We start from the raw sequence: 15,704 nt of genomic DNA, 5'->3' as shown, positions 1-15,704 counted from the left end.
CTAAGTAAGGTGTTACACATCAGAAAGACCACCTGTGTGCAGACAGTGTCCATTAGCTGTGCCGAACAAACCACTGAAGAGACAGAGCGCTGGGTCTTCAAAGTGTAAATGTCTTTACTATGTTCTGTTAATTAGCTCTCAGACTACTCATTACTGGAAGAGTATTTCCTGTATACCTGTCCAGAAAGTATTTGTGTCTAAACGTGTGTAGAACAATGCTAACCCTACTCCTACCCTTAACCAATTCGCTGGGTGTCGCTGTAGCAACTAGAAATGTTGGGGGTCTTAGGACTGTGGTAACTTTAATTTTAGAATCCAGCGAAGTAATAGTTTGATTCATAAATAATATAACGTATACATATTTTTATATATAATACTGTAACACTTTTAGGGAGTGGATGCGGCCCACGAAGGTGTGGCCCTTCGTCATAACTTTCTTGTTACAAAATAATGAGGTTTTAAGTCTCTTGTACTGTTAGCTGTTGAACTGAGCTGAAACCCAACACTTACATTTAACAGTGTAATCCTCAGGCTCTCTGTCACTGTTGTTGACTGCCATATTATTTTCATTACCAGTGCGCAATGAATCTTGGGATATGTTGGCCCATGAAGGATGATCTGTGTACGTGGCGGCCATCGAATTTTCATTTTGAAATGAGAAAACCAAAATCGGAAACAGCTTGTTTCTAGAATAACATTTAAAAATAGGGAAACAGAAAATGACTAAACGACTATCGAGCCAACATTAGTGCTCCTGATAACACAGAATCAAGAAAAAATATTATTAAAAATATTTTCTGGAATTTGAAAATCTCAGACTGATAACTTGAGTAGCTTTTAGGTAAGGCAGATTTATTTGTATAGCACATAATCATACACAGAGGCCATTTAATGTGCTTAACAGAAATAAATGAAGCATGAAAGGAGAAGAGAAAAAAAAGCATAATAAGAAAACAGTAGAAAAACAAATTATAAAATAGATAATATCTCATTAAAGTACAAGATTAAAAGATTAATAGCCAGATAATAATGCCAGCTCTGTACTTTTGCTATTTTTTACTGTTTCACTAGACAATGAAATTGACAAATAATAATAAACCTGATTGTGTTTGTGTTTGTTTGTTGGGGAGGGGGGGTGGGGATGGGAAAGGGGCGTGGAATAAGCCAACATCACAGGCTAATGCAGCTTCCCACCATGCCATCAATCTCCGTCTGTGGAGCGTCTGACCGTCACCCGGGTTGCCTTCATCCGTCCTGTCACCCGAAGGACTCGGCGTCGGACCGGCTGGGTCGGATCTCTGGGCCTCTCCAGTAGCGGGATGAAAGCGACGTGGTGATTAAAAGGAGCATCTCCTCCCCGTCTCTCTCTTCTCCAGAAGCGGACCCCGGCTTTATTCTCCTACCGGCGGAGACATGAGGAACCCACTGGCCGATTTAGCCCTGACATTCTGGCTGTTTCTAGAGGTGAGCGGCGCCGGACGGTGAAACACGGAGCGACGTGTTGTTCTAGGTCTGATAGACACGCAGCTGGTTCCGTAGTGTTTCACCTTTGAGTGTATTTGTCATGTAGAGCCGGTTCATGGTTGTGTCGGGGCTGGTCGCTCTGCACAGCTGCCTGCCGCTGATACGTGCCGCTCGGGATGTTTTCCAAAGCGAAACTGCATTTAAAACTGACATAATTCAATATTAACTCACTTGGCGCCAAAACCACACACACCACAGAGGACAAGTGTGAATATTTATAACATATATGGCATCTTCTGTTAACTTCGGCATGCAAGTGATCCACTACGAAACACTGCACGGCGGTGAAATCTTAACTTCTATATCGGCTGCAGCTGCTGCTGCCGCCGGCTCGGCTGTGATGTAAGTCCCTGCATAGGACATGAGAACAAAAACAGAAATGTCAGAAGGGGTAGAGCAGCTGGGAGAGCGTGCATGTGCATGAGGATACTGCAGTTTCATTTCATTGTTTGGTGAGTGCAACAGAGGACGGAGGTGGGCGAGCGCAGAGAGTTTACCTGTGATCCTGTCATCCCTTTGTCTTTGTGCCCAGACCCCATAACCACTCACTGGGTTACTGGGCCTGTAGGACACACACACACACACACACACACACACACACACACACACACACACACACACTCATTACTGTTGTACAGTAGGCAGGAGGCTGAATCCAGCTGCAGCCAATGATATTCAGATTTCCTTTGTCTCCTATTATCTTATACAGATGTTTCATACGTTTATACCTTTATACTTTTTGTGAAATCATGTGGCTCCAAAGGTTTCCTCTGTTCTCTCTTGACATTTCAAAATGAGTGTAATTTCTTTGGTGGGAGGGGTTTAATTGTCATTTGAGGAGGATGAGGAGACAACAATGGGCTCAAATATTATTCTTATGGGTCCCTGAAGGTAACACGATGTGGTCACATTCCCCGCTCTTTCTGCCAGTCCAGTACCGCGAACACTCATGTCTGTCCATGTATTATTTACTCCCGTCATTATTATTTTATTTCATTCAGCTGACTTGGAGAGCACATCCATTTTGAATGTGAGCCGGCAGCTTGGAGGGAGTCGAGCCCTTAGACCTTGTGCTGGTGCTGCCTTGTTCACTTTGATAAGTGGTTCTGACGGCCTGCGCCTCTGAATTGACGCCTCTGACGTCTCGGTTCATTTTCAGGAGCTCTGAATGACAAAAGTGCGACTCTTTTTTTATGTTTCTTGTGGTGGAAAAGCCTCTGTGGCATTCGAACAGATGATGTTGATTTATACAGGTTTAAAAGCTAATCTGGTGTGTGTTTCGTGTGAGCAAAGGTGTTGTGGAGACACAGATTGTAAGTACATTAGAGTCAGATTTATGTCTCCACCTCTGGCAGATTTAGATTCATATCATTATAATTAAATGTCGAGCTTCGGAGCTGCTACACGTTTGAATTTTCTGATTTCCAGGATAGTGAGAGTTGTGTTTTCACAGCTTTCCAACTGGACTCAGGTGATCCGTACTACTACACATACTGGGTTAAGTGGACTAGTGGGCTCATGAAGGTTTCTCTCATCCACAGCAGTAATACGACAGTGGTTCCCAGCTACGCTACGCTTATTTTTACCTGAGAATTGTTGAAGAGATCACCGTGTGATGGAGAGAAAAATATCCCTGGTTTAATTTCCGGAGGAGGTAGGATCTCAATGCAGAGCAGCCAATCATAACTTTGGATTTTGGCAGAGCACCTGGATATATTTAGAGTGTTATAGTATGTGCAGTATTCTCCCAGGTGTACTGAGTGACATGTTCTCTTATTTATTTATTTTAAAGTTATTCAGATAGTGGAGTGAGAGACAGACAGGAAAGTCAGGGAGAGAGAGAGAGAGAGAGAGAGAGAGAGAGGATGACATACCAAAAGGCCACAGGTCGGACACAGGACAGTGTTCAGGGCCAGTTGCACCACAGTGAGTCCTGCTGGTCTTAGTGGTTGGATAGTGTGAACCTTGATTGGGAATCAGGAAGATAATGCATGTGCCAGTTCCCACACATGCACAGTAGTATATTAAAAATGTGAGTGTTCATGTTTCTGTACCTGTGCGAGGCAGCACGTCAAGTCTGCAGCGGGTTAACAGACAATGTGACGGGGACCACCGATATTCCAAGCTGTAATATCTTTCTGCATTAAAACACTATTATGAGATCTGAGCCAATGTGATGATTAGAGACTGCGGAGCTGCTCAGGTGGAGTGCGACCTGAGGGTGATGCCAGAGGACAGACTGTGTTTCTGTCTGAATTAAGCAGGTTTACTCTCTGTACTGTCAGTGAATTGTTTTGAATTACAAAACCTTAAACCTTAAAAAAGATATCTGTGTGACTAGGGGTGAATTTATTCAGTATAAGATAATCAATTGGTTTTATTTTACTCCTGATCGCCACAGGATGCGTTTACTGACCAATACTTTATGCTGGAAATGTCAGACAGAAGTGAGAGTTTTAACTTGTTTAGCCATCTTGGGAAAAGTACTGGAGCACATAGGGAGGTGGGTTTGATGGTGCCTGTATCAGCGAGACTGGCGACATTCCCTGTATGGAGGACTGAAACTGCCAAAAAGAATTTAAAAAAACATAAACATAAATCCATAAATAACTTAATATACCATTAAATGCACCAAGAATAATATAAAAAATAAATAGGCATTAATTAAGTAATAAAATGTGACAATTAAGTACTGTAAAATTTGAAATAAACTGATTTCTGTTTTCATTTGGTTTTTTACCTTTTGTATTACTTCCCCTATTTATTTATTTACTCTCCCATTTAAATGTCCATTTTAGTTATTTATTCATTTATTGCCCTTTGTTGCCCCACCCCACCCCCCAATCATTTCCCGCAAACGTAGTTATTTATTTTCATTATATTATTTATTTCATTATTATTATTTTATTTAATGGCATATTAAGTTACTTATTAATTTTTTATTTTGCCAGTTTCAGTCCTCCAAACAAAACTTATATGACCGTAAAACAATATTTTACAGTGATGTTGAACATTTATCTTTAGTCCGTATGAGACGGACGGAGTCAGTCTTACCTGTCTGAGGTGTGGACTGCACAACTCACTGATGCTGTGAATCATATAAGTTCTGATTAAAACTGCAGCTTCTCTGATGTCGACGTGGCTTTTTGAGTTAAATACAGCGTGTGGGAGGGATGTATTAAACCTCAATTCCATTAGATCATTATAATCAAAACTCTGAACAGCCACTGTGCAGAAGGAGCGTTTGATTTGTGGATAACTTCACAGTGTGAAGTGTTGCAGTCAAACAAATAATGAACTCTCTGTGTGTTTAGAGAGTCAGCTGTTGTATATGACACGAATAGAGCATCAAGTACATGGGCTTAAGATTCATTGGCATCATGAAAGGGTTACCATGGTAACCTCTTGACGTGACGGCTCAGAATGGTGTTGTATGAATAATGGTCAATGGATATGATTTTCACTCTGAATAGTTGAATAGCAGTTGAATAGAAAAGCTCTGTAGCGTTGATCTTCTGTGTGACGGGCGGAGTTCGTCATGTGGGTGTAAGTAATGTGAATCTTCAACATCAGCTTTAACTTACCTCTTAATGATGGACTGTGGCAGACGTCAGACATCCATCTGGTTTTCGGGGACATATCATTTAATCATCGGTGGTTATTATCAACTGTAAAATTATAATTATGGTGATTACAGACACATGGGATCAGATGGTTGCTGTTTTTGGACATTTTGGAATTTGTGCATCTGACTTTAATTTTCCTAAACAAACAAACAAACAAACAAACAAACAAACAAACATTTGACCAGTGTGGTAGAAGCTTCAGAAACTGTTTCCATGCTGTTGTGTAAGACCCCATTTCAGACAGATGTTGGATTAATTTTAGAGGCTTTTTGCCTTTTTTGTGTTGCAGGACACTTTGCAGGATAATTACGAAAGCTCAGTTTGAAATATCTCATGTTACATAATGTCACGCAACAGAGCGCCAGGGTTAGGAGCAATTTGACGTCCACTACTGTCCCCCTAGGGACTAGGAGACTGGGCATTACAGTAACATCTGCGTGGTTCAGTTATTACCTGTGTTCTGATCTGCTTTGGTGGTCTCTGATTGTGTCATAGGTTTTGGAAATGCTCCTGTTTTAGCAAAGCAATACATAAGTGTAACATTAGTAATTTTAGGTATGAACTGTGTTATGCTAATTGATACAAAAGACTTGAAGCTGAAGTATACAGGAGAAAAGCAAAAAAAAAACTGATGGAGGCTAGCAAAAAAAGTTGACTTTATATGCAGCAGATAATCAGCTGTTTGCATATTTAAAACTCCATATTTTACACCGATGTTTAATTTGAAGTGTTGATCCATAAGAAGATGTATCTGTGGTTCATCTCAGTGTAGTTTTACACCTCCTCTCTCAGGCTTCTCTCTGGAGCTCTAGTAACAACAGGTCGGTGAGCCAATCAGAAGAGAGGAGGCTCTGATCCTCTCTTGTGGGTCCAGGTGGGCGGGGCTTGGTGACTGCTTTGTTGTGACATCACAAAGTTCCAGAAGTCCTGACGGCTGGTTTTAAGGCTCAGTTTCTGAATACAGGCTGTGTGCATTTCTCTGTGGACTGAGGCTTTGATACTTTCACAGTATTAATATAGAAGCTAGAGCTGATCTATAATCACACTACACATGGACACAGACCTTTACACTGGAGGAGCTTTAATAATTTGTAATGTTATCATAGATATGCTAACGACAGGCAGTGTGATATCAGTCACTGATAAACGTCACCTCCTTTATTCCTGAGACCATAACTTCTACCTACTATCTTTTTCCATGAAACAACATTTAACACTGACAGTTTATAATTACATCACACTGTGTCTACATGCACATTAAACAGCCTCAACCTGTTGATGTTGTACCAGCTGGTTTAAAAGCAGTAGTCATTATAACCTAAACTCAATGAGCTGCTTGTGTCTTAATCACTGTTCTCTCTGCTATTTTAAGTGTTTGTGTCTTTTCTAACCTTCTTCTGTTCTTTTCTCTTTTCTGTTTCTATTTCTGTTCTTTGTTTTGATGTTTTATTACCCTCTAAAGCTCTTCACTAAATTTGAAAGTGCAAAGACTTGAAACTTGTGTGAGGTAATCCATCACAGTTCATGTCGTTAGTTACCTTGTTCTGGACATTTGAAGTCACTAAACGTATTGATGTGGCTGCTGTCACAAATTCAAGCCCAGGAAACACAAATCATTTACATTCAAACTGTTTTATTTAATTCTTGTAATAGGTCACAGCAATACTGTAACAGGGCTTTTAGAAATACTGAGGACATGAGCTCAAGTTCCTCTGGTGGAATCCTCTTCCTCCTCAGACGTTTGACTAACCACTAAAAGAAGCCTGTGGAAATTTATCATTACTTTTTTCTCTTGTTTTAATAATTAATATAAAGGCTCTTCACTGCAACAACTGCTTCTTCACACAGCAAAGGCAGAGATCTTTTTGCCTAAAAGCTGTCAAGATAATATAAATAAATAACATTCTTTTTTCTTCTGCAGTTATTATTCAATTTTATCTCATTGTTATTATCAAGTGGATTTTATTTTCCATTTCATTGTCCGTAAATATTTAAAAAATGTTTTCTATGTTAATTTTATATCAGTTTTTCATGTGGAGTAATTTCTTTGTTGTGAAGCACCTTGAGCTGCATTTCTTACATGAAAGGTGCAAATGAATTTAATTATTAATAGAAGTAGTAAGTCATATATATTTAAAGATACTGAGAGTAAAAAATAATCAGAATCAGCATTAAATGTTAAAATCTAGTTACAGAATGTCGAACTCTAAATTCGCAGAAACAAAACTGACGACGTGACCTTGGCGTCCTCGGTGACGACAACAGTTTTAAGGCGTCGAGATCCAAACAGGATCTCAGGGGCGTGAGGTGAAGCTACTGCGTGACGTAGGGACAGAGGTGCGTCAGTGCGGAAGTTAGTTATTGATGTTTGGCTCATTGATTTGGCTCGTGAATCAACACGGTCAGCAGTTAAAGCAGCAGCAGCTGAGACACACACACACACACACACACACACAGGATAACGAGGATATCGTTATGTCCATTGCTAATAAATGTTTATGAATCCACCAAGAAATAATGACAGCTCTGAATTAATCTGTTGCACAAAGCAGTTTTAGTTCTTGACTATCTTAAGCCGAACTGTGGCACAATGAATTCTGGGTAAATTAAGACTTTTTATGCCTCAGCGCCAGTGACAGTCAGAGCTGGAGACATATTGTTTACGGGTCGTCCATCCGTCTGACCCACGATGTCTCAGTAACACCTTGATAGAACTTCTTCAAATATGGTAAAAACATTGACCTGGATTCAAGGACGAACTGATCAGATTTTGTTGGTCACAGGTCAAAGGTCAGCGTGACCTAACAAAACACAATTTAACCATAACTCAAGACTTCACACAGCAATTATGACAAATGCTTAATATTTTATATGACTCTGGATAAACAGGGATGTAATCTGAAACTTCTAGTTTTCAAAATAAAATTAAAAATTTACTGGTCTGAAATATGTTTGTGAAACCGGCAACAGAACCGGCCTGAGAAACATCAGACGTGTAAGTTTTCCTCAGTACACTTGTCTGTACATCATCAAACAGGAGCTGCTAACAGCTAATTCAGCCGACTTTTAATGGAACCAGTTTTCCAAAATATGTACGCAATACACGCTAGAAAAAGAAGTTGTAGCCGACAGCGTGCTAGCTTCCTGAATTAGCCTCTGTAGCATCCGTCGCATCCTGGTGATGCTCTGATATTCTCCGGCCTCTGTGTCTTACACCGCACAGACAACCTCTTGATCTTGACGTGACTAGTTCAGGCCACCATCTCCCTCCTCGTGACAGAGCGGCCTCTCTGCGTGCAGTCATCCGTCAGTAAACGCTCCATTTCCAGGCCTTTTCTGTTCCTATAATTGGAGTACGATTGCATTGCCATGCACTGTATGATCAAGGTTTGTCTCCTCGCGTCTAGATTCAGTAGAGGTTATGAAATTGAATGACAACAACCGGCCCATATAATGATATTCTAACGTTGATTTACATGATTTGATCTTTTTGATCTTGTCTTCAAATCCCATTTCAGCACAGAAGTGAAACAAAAGTGACAAAGAAAAAAACCTGCAGAAGTGTCATCAATTAAAATAGAAAAAATTTCCACATTTTACATTTTTGGTAGATACACTTGCCTGTCTGTGCACCCATGGGTGTTTGGTCTTAAAATGATGGTCAGGTGCATTTTTGGTGCATTTTTGGTGCATTGCTATTTTGAGGCAGCAGGAAGTGATTGTGTGAGTGACCAACAAAAACCTGGTCTGAAGTCAGCGGCTCCGTATTTCACTGTTATTTAAGGACGCATTAACGACAGAGTGCTGCAGCGTTTCCCATTCTTCACCGTGACTAAATTAGTTTCACCACAGTTTCATTATGAACTAAAAATTAATTTATACTTCTTATAATAAACATGAAATATGTCTGACATTGTGATTTGTGCTGTTGCGTACTTGTAGAGCTGTGCTCAGAGCATTGATTCACTCAGTCCTTTATTTCCCCTCAGTGTCCTGTGTGTGTGTGTGTGTGTGTGTGTGTGTGTGTGTGTGTGTGTGTGTGTGTGTGTGTGTGTGTGTGGTGTGTGTGTGTGTGTTGTGTGTGTGTGTGGTGTGTGTGTGTGTGTGTGTGTGTGTGTGTCAGGACCGGACTCACTGGTCCGTCAGGGCTGTTTTCAGTGCAGGCTCACCTGGCTGTTAAAGGTGATGGCGCTGTGATTGATTTATTGGATGTTGCAGCCAAAACACTCCCATGATTAATTAAGAGACTAAGTACGACTCTTCTGAGCCGTGCACCTGGAGCAGCGGCAGTTTTTTCTGCCGTTAAAATAGTTAAAAAAATGAAGAAGAAAATGACATGGACATACGTTACATGTACCGGCGCCACGAGCGTCAGACCACGAGCTTTGGATCATTAAGATAGATCCCTCAGTATCAGTGGGAGGTAAAGAATCTCGTGGAACTGCAGCTCGACTGACGGTGATGTGAGGACTTCGGTTCACCACAGTTTGACCTGCTGGCTGATTTATACGTTGCGTGACTGTGGGGGCGGATTCAGTCCGTCACTGTCATCTCTGGGTTGATCGTTGTTGGCACTCTCTGACAGATGACGGCTGTTTGCATGAATCTGGAAGTTGTACAAACTCACTGGTAGTGACAAAAACAATATTTTCACACATTTGTCCAACCTCCGCAGAGTCATTAAAAACCCGGTCGGCTCTTTGGGTGATTACTACCACCAACATCTCAAACATGACTTCTGTCAGTGCAGGTGACTTCAGACAGACCTCCTCATCAGGCCTGTGTATATAGACGATTTAAAATCCACGAACCTAAACAAATCAGGGCTGACATGAGCTCGTCAGTGGTGCTAAGCCCCGCCCATGGTTCTGCCTCGAGGCTGTGATTGGACAGTTGATTGTTTTTTCATTTGAGCGTGGACGATGTATCTCCATTTCTTAATGAAGATATTCTGACAGCCAAATGTCTCAGGTACAGCTGCTCTCGCTCATCATCACAATTTATTGACTGTCCCAACGTTTCGGTCTCCAGGCCTTCATCAGAAACATTTTACAGTTCTTACAAGCATGATCTTAAATAGATAACTGTGTGTGAGATGTTACTGTTCACATGTAGAAATCAGCAAAATGTACATTTTACACTCAGTATTTGGATCATGATTTGATCAATATGAAGCAGTGAAACCTGGAGAAACAGTAACAACTACCACTAATACATCCAGGCAGAACAGCAGAATAAAGATGTACTTCTTGTACGCTGAATCCCTCCCTCCTCCTCCTCCTCCTGCCCCCCCGGCTCTGTTTCCTCTTAACTGCTGTCTCCACATCAGGCCAAACACACACTGACAATCAGATGCTGCTTGTTGGCCTGTTGCTGCACGCTAATGGCAGAGTCGTCGGTGGGGCCGGGCGGAGATCAATAAGATAGGAAGTAGAGGAGGAGGTGGACGGATGAGGAGCGACGTACAGAGGAGTAGAATAAAGCAAAGGAATAGATTTTAAAGGAGGAAGAGAAATGTGACCATCAGGGGTTTATAAAGGTTCATATCGATGCAGCTGTGTAATTATCCAAAATCAATTTTTGACCCTTTTGAAGTCGAGATATTTCTGAAAAGTGGTCGTCAATATAAAATCACTTAAACCAAAATTAGAGATTAAACAGCCTTAAAATCAACAATAATAAGAAAGTGTTTTCGCAGTGATTTAAAATGATAACACTTACGTAACACACTGCAGACCGGCAAAATTTCACTGAGTTTGAAGATCAGCAACGTTCAGCAATGTTTGACTTTTCACACCCGTCTCCTTCCACAATCTCATCTGCAGCATCCTGCGACTTCAAAGGCAAAGCACATCCTGATCTCTCACACACACACACACACACACACACACACACACACACACACACACACACACACACACCTGCTTCTAAAGCTTTAATGTGCAGCGTAGAATCATTTGAACTATTCATCCCTTTGAATGTCCTCTAGCCAAAACCCGTCTGAGCTGCTTTTAAAACAGGAAAACACTCTCTGTGGTTGCGTAACGGTCATTTTTGTCCTGCGGGAGCACAGAGGGACATTTTCCTCTCCTGTCAGCGCTTTCACTGAGCTCTAATTAGAGAGAGACAATGAACAGAGCTGGACGGTGACCGTTGCTGGCAGAGTGTCGGGGACAGGATAACGATCAGGTCCAAACTAACGTGGACGGATGACAACAAGGTCAAGAGCTGTGAAATTAAAGCGATTGTTTTATATAGGTTTAAGGCCAAGTAGGTTTTTCACATATGAGGAATTTGAAACATTGAATATAGAAGGAAGAAAATGATAAATTACTGCAAGTAAGGTAGCTTAAATATAAATATAAAAATGTGAAAAACTTATAAAATTTTAAAAACAATGTGCAGTATGAGTATATGAGTACTGCAGTTTAATCCTGTTTCTGTACAACTGAGTCACATAAAGAAAACGTTGGCCTGGATGTTGTGAGATGAGACAGACAGCCGGTTACTTTAAATTTATAAATTTTACAACCACGGGCCTCCACCTCAAAACAACACGAGCCTGACGACACACACTCAGCTGCACACACACCTGCCGAGTTGAGTGCCGTGAGTCTTCAGTTTTTGACAAATATCAGCAAAAGTAATTGATGAGGAAACGCGTTAATGATTGCATTGATTGCACAGATGGGATGCGTCGTTAGACGGGCTGCATCAGAAAACCGACGGCAGCAACATTCCCTGTTTCAGTGTGTTTGCACAGTAACAGGCCCACGTCACATGAGGAAACTGTAGCTTCAAATCTGGGTTACAGCATCGAATAATAGCCAGAGGTGTTTTGCAGAACATTATGATGTCACAGTGAAGTTGACCTTTTGACCTTTGACCATCAAAATCTAATCAGTTCATCTTTGAGTCCAAATAAATGTTTGTTCCCTCGAGGTTTTACAGAGAGATTGTGTTGACGAGATTGAGACGGACGGACAACCTGAAAACAATAAGACTCCTGCAGGATTTAATCAAGTGTATACGTCACATTCGGAAAGTATTCAGACCCCTTCACTTTTTTCACATTTTGTCATGTTGCAGCCTCATGCTAAAATAAAACATTTTAAAAATCCCTCATTAATCTGCCCTCGATAACTCATAATTTCTGAATGCACTGTATGTTTTTTCTACATCATACATTTTATCCGTGGTTGAGAGTTTTGCTTATCCTGCCTTTGAGTAATTTTCTCCAGTTTTTCTCCTGCTTATGATTTGTAAGAACAAATGTTTGAGCCGTCATTTAAAATCGGAGCATTAATCCAGCTGCTCCTCAGCTTTAAATCAAAATATATAAAAAGATGAGAGCAGAGACAAAAGATTAAGATCTGATGATTTGATTACACACTTCCTGTGTGGAGGGGATTTCCCACCAGTGACCACAATGATAACACAACTCAGTCTGGACAAATAGAGTGGATGTACATTGTCTCGGTGAGAGGGGATGGGATGCTTTCCTTCCTGTCCCTCTCAGTGTGTGTGTGTGTGTGTGTGTGTGTGTGTGTGAGTGAATGTGTGTGTGTATTTGTTTCTGCCATTACTTCCCAGCCCCAGTGACACAGTATGGTCCCATTCTCCACCAGTAGTCTGACAAATAACCCATTGTGCCTGTTGTGAGCCGCCAAAACAACTCCACCTGCCATGATGCCACCCTGCAGCTCTGCCCTCCACACTGTTACACATGGGTTTTGGGTTTTGTTGTGTTCTCCTGGGACCATGTTTATCACTCTGCTGAAAACAGGTTTTTGGACTTCGGTAAAGATAAAAGCAAACTTTTACTTTTCCTCCCTCCCCAAGATGAGCTCAGCTGATTTTAGATACATCCATCATAAGTTCTGCCCTGCTGGACAACACAATGAAAAACTATTCATATGTATTCCATTTAATTATAAACAGAGTAATTCTACACATAAAAAAGAAACATATGTAACAATGTTTATTGTATTTCACTATTTCTTTGTTTGGTTTGTTTCAATTTAGGCGTTATAAATCTTCCGTAGTCCTATCATCAGCAGTCACATAAAAACGAGGCATTGCCCACAAAACTCTTAGAGCTCCTCCAGTGTAAAGGTCTGTGTCCATGTGTAGTGTGATTATAGATCAGCTCTAGCTTCTATATTAATACTGTGAAAGTATCAAAGCCTCAGTCCACAGAGAAATGCACACAGCCTGTATTCAGAAACTGAGCCTTAAAACCAGCCGTCAGGACTTCTGGAACTTTGTGATGTCACAACAAAGCAGTCACCAAGCCCCGCCCACCTGGACCCACCATCCAAACCTTACAAGATTTTGACACTTTTAACTCAAGAAATTATGGCGTTCCGGTGTGAGCGGTGCCATGTGAGGATGTGTTTTCACTGAGCTCCTCGCCAACACACTTTAAAAATCAAGAAGCAGCTATTTAATGTGAAGACCTCGAGGTGCACTCATAACCGCAGCTGAGACCCTGCACCGGGTTTGGGATTTTGACTCTACACCGGCCAAAAATGTCTAAAAACCCCCGAAAAGCGCCTGACACAAGAGCTAGCTCCAGAGTTATCGTTAGCCCAGAGGATGATGAAGACACCACATGTGCCGCTGCACTTGACTTGTGAAGCTATCCTCCAAGCAATCGCCGAGTTGAGGACTGAACCGCTCGCCAAGGCGGAGACACGAGCTACTGAAATCTGGAACCAGGTCGACCAACTGAGAGCAGAAATTAAGCTTGATACCGACAATGCAAACATTGTTTTATTACAGGGCGGCAGCTTTATAGCAATGTACGTAGGCTTTTTAATATTCTTTATTCTCCGGAAAGGTCACAATCTGCAGAGGTCTTGCTCTCCCTCGACGCACACAAAGCGTTCGATTGTATTGAATATCAATATCTATTTGCAACTCTGGAGAGGTTCGGTTTTGGACCAGCCTTTTGTTCCTGGATAAAGGTCTTGTATGCTACACCGCTGGCCTCAGTTCGCACTAATATGACAATTTCCAATTATTTTCCTATATGTAGGGGGACCAGACAGGGCTGCCCCCTGAGCCTGCTTTTATGCGACCTGGCCATGGAACCGCTGGCAGTTGTACTGAGGAGCTCAGGGGTATTGACAGAGGGGGGGGCAAACTCACAAGCTGTCTTTATATGCGGACGACCTGATACTCTATCTGTCCAACCCTTCTATCTCTATACCTAAGGCATTAGAAATTATCTCTAGCTTTGGGAAGATCTCAGGCTACAAAATCAACCTTACTAAGAGTCTGCTCTTCCCTATTAACGACCAGGCTCAACGGATGTCCTTCGACATATATCCACTAAAAGAAACTCGTGACACTTTTACATATCTAGGTGTATCAGTAACACGTAAATACAGTGATTTATTCAAACAGAATTTTAAACCAGCCCTAGAGAAGGCCAAGCAGGACCTTGTCCGTTGGTCAGCACTGCATATATCGCTTGCCAGCAGAGTCAATTCTGTTAAAATGACAATTATGGCCAGGTTCTTATTGTTGTTTAATACAGTGCCCGTTTTTATCCCAAAGTCCTTTTTTAAAGAGTTAGATAAATCAATATCCGTCTTTATATGGAATAAGACCATCCCACGGATAAGGGGGGCGCATCTTGAGAAACAGAAAGAGGCTGGAGGTTTAGCATTATCAAATTTTCTACAATACTATTGGGCGGCTAATATTTATAAATTGTCATACTGGGTCTCTGCATTTTATGAGGGGGATGGACCTGTATGGATTGAAATGGAACAATACTCCACCCATCCTGTGTCCCTACCTTCTTTAGTATGTGCACCACTACCACTTAGTAAACAGCGCCTCACAAACAACCCTATTGTGAGTGGCTCACTACGAATATGGTCTCAATTTAGGACTCAGTTCAAACATAGGAAAGCTACGTCCTCTCTCCCAGTCTCAGCTAATGCACTCTTCCCGCCCTCACTCACGGACACAGCCTTTAGGTTATGGTTCAGGAATGGTCTGAAACGGGTGAAGGATCTTTTCAAGGACTGTGTGTTCATGTCTTTTGAGCAGCTTGTAAGCGAGTACAATATTCCCAGATCACATCCATTAAGATATCTGCAGGTGCGCGGCTTTGTTTGTAAGCATTTTCCTTCCTTTCCGTCACTCCCACCAAATGACTGGATAGAGGAGTGTTTGGGTGGAGATCCAGACCAAAGAGGGGGAGTGAGCAGACTGTATGAGAGAATTCAAATGATAGCCCCTCCTTCACTTAATAATGTTAGGGCAGCGTGGGAGGAGGAACTGGGATGTGAAGTTTCAGATGATTGCTGGGAAAGTGCAATTAGGAGAGTACACTCAAGTTCAATTTGTATCAGACATGGTTGGCTCCAGTTCAAAGTGCTCCACAGACTCCATTTGTCTAAAAGTAAACTGGCCAGGATATATCCAGATGTGGATCCGACCTGCTCCCGATGCTCCCAGGCTCTGGCCACCCTCTATCATGTGTTTTGGACATGCCCAAAGTTGGTACAGTTTTGGTCCTCAATTTTTGACACATTC

The 15,704-nt window shown here is 41.6% G+C and overlaps 1 protein-coding gene across 1 annotated transcript in view; it reads left to right on the top strand.

The window, feature by feature from the left end:
• The first annotated feature begins 1,088 nt into the window (after nt 1–1,088).
• vopp1b (VOPP1 WW domain binding protein b) overlaps nt 1,089–15,704 on the top strand; it is a 39,941-nt gene continuing 25,325 nt past the window's right edge. The window contains exon 1 of the mRNA XM_056364771.1: nt 1,089–1,464. Within this exon, the coding sequence (XP_056220746.1) occupies nt 1,414–1,464 (51 nt within the window). The 5' untranslated portion in view covers nt 1,089–1,413. The remainder of the gene's footprint in view (nt 1,465–15,704) is intronic.

This window comes from Seriola aureovittata, chromosome 20, assembly GCF_021018895.1.
Source record: "Seriola aureovittata isolate HTS-2021-v1 ecotype China chromosome 20, ASM2101889v1, whole genome shotgun sequence".
Lineage (NCBI taxonomy): Eukaryota > Metazoa > Chordata > Actinopteri > Carangiformes > Carangidae > Seriola > Seriola aureovittata.
This window is presented reverse-complemented; position numbering and strand designations above follow the sequence as displayed.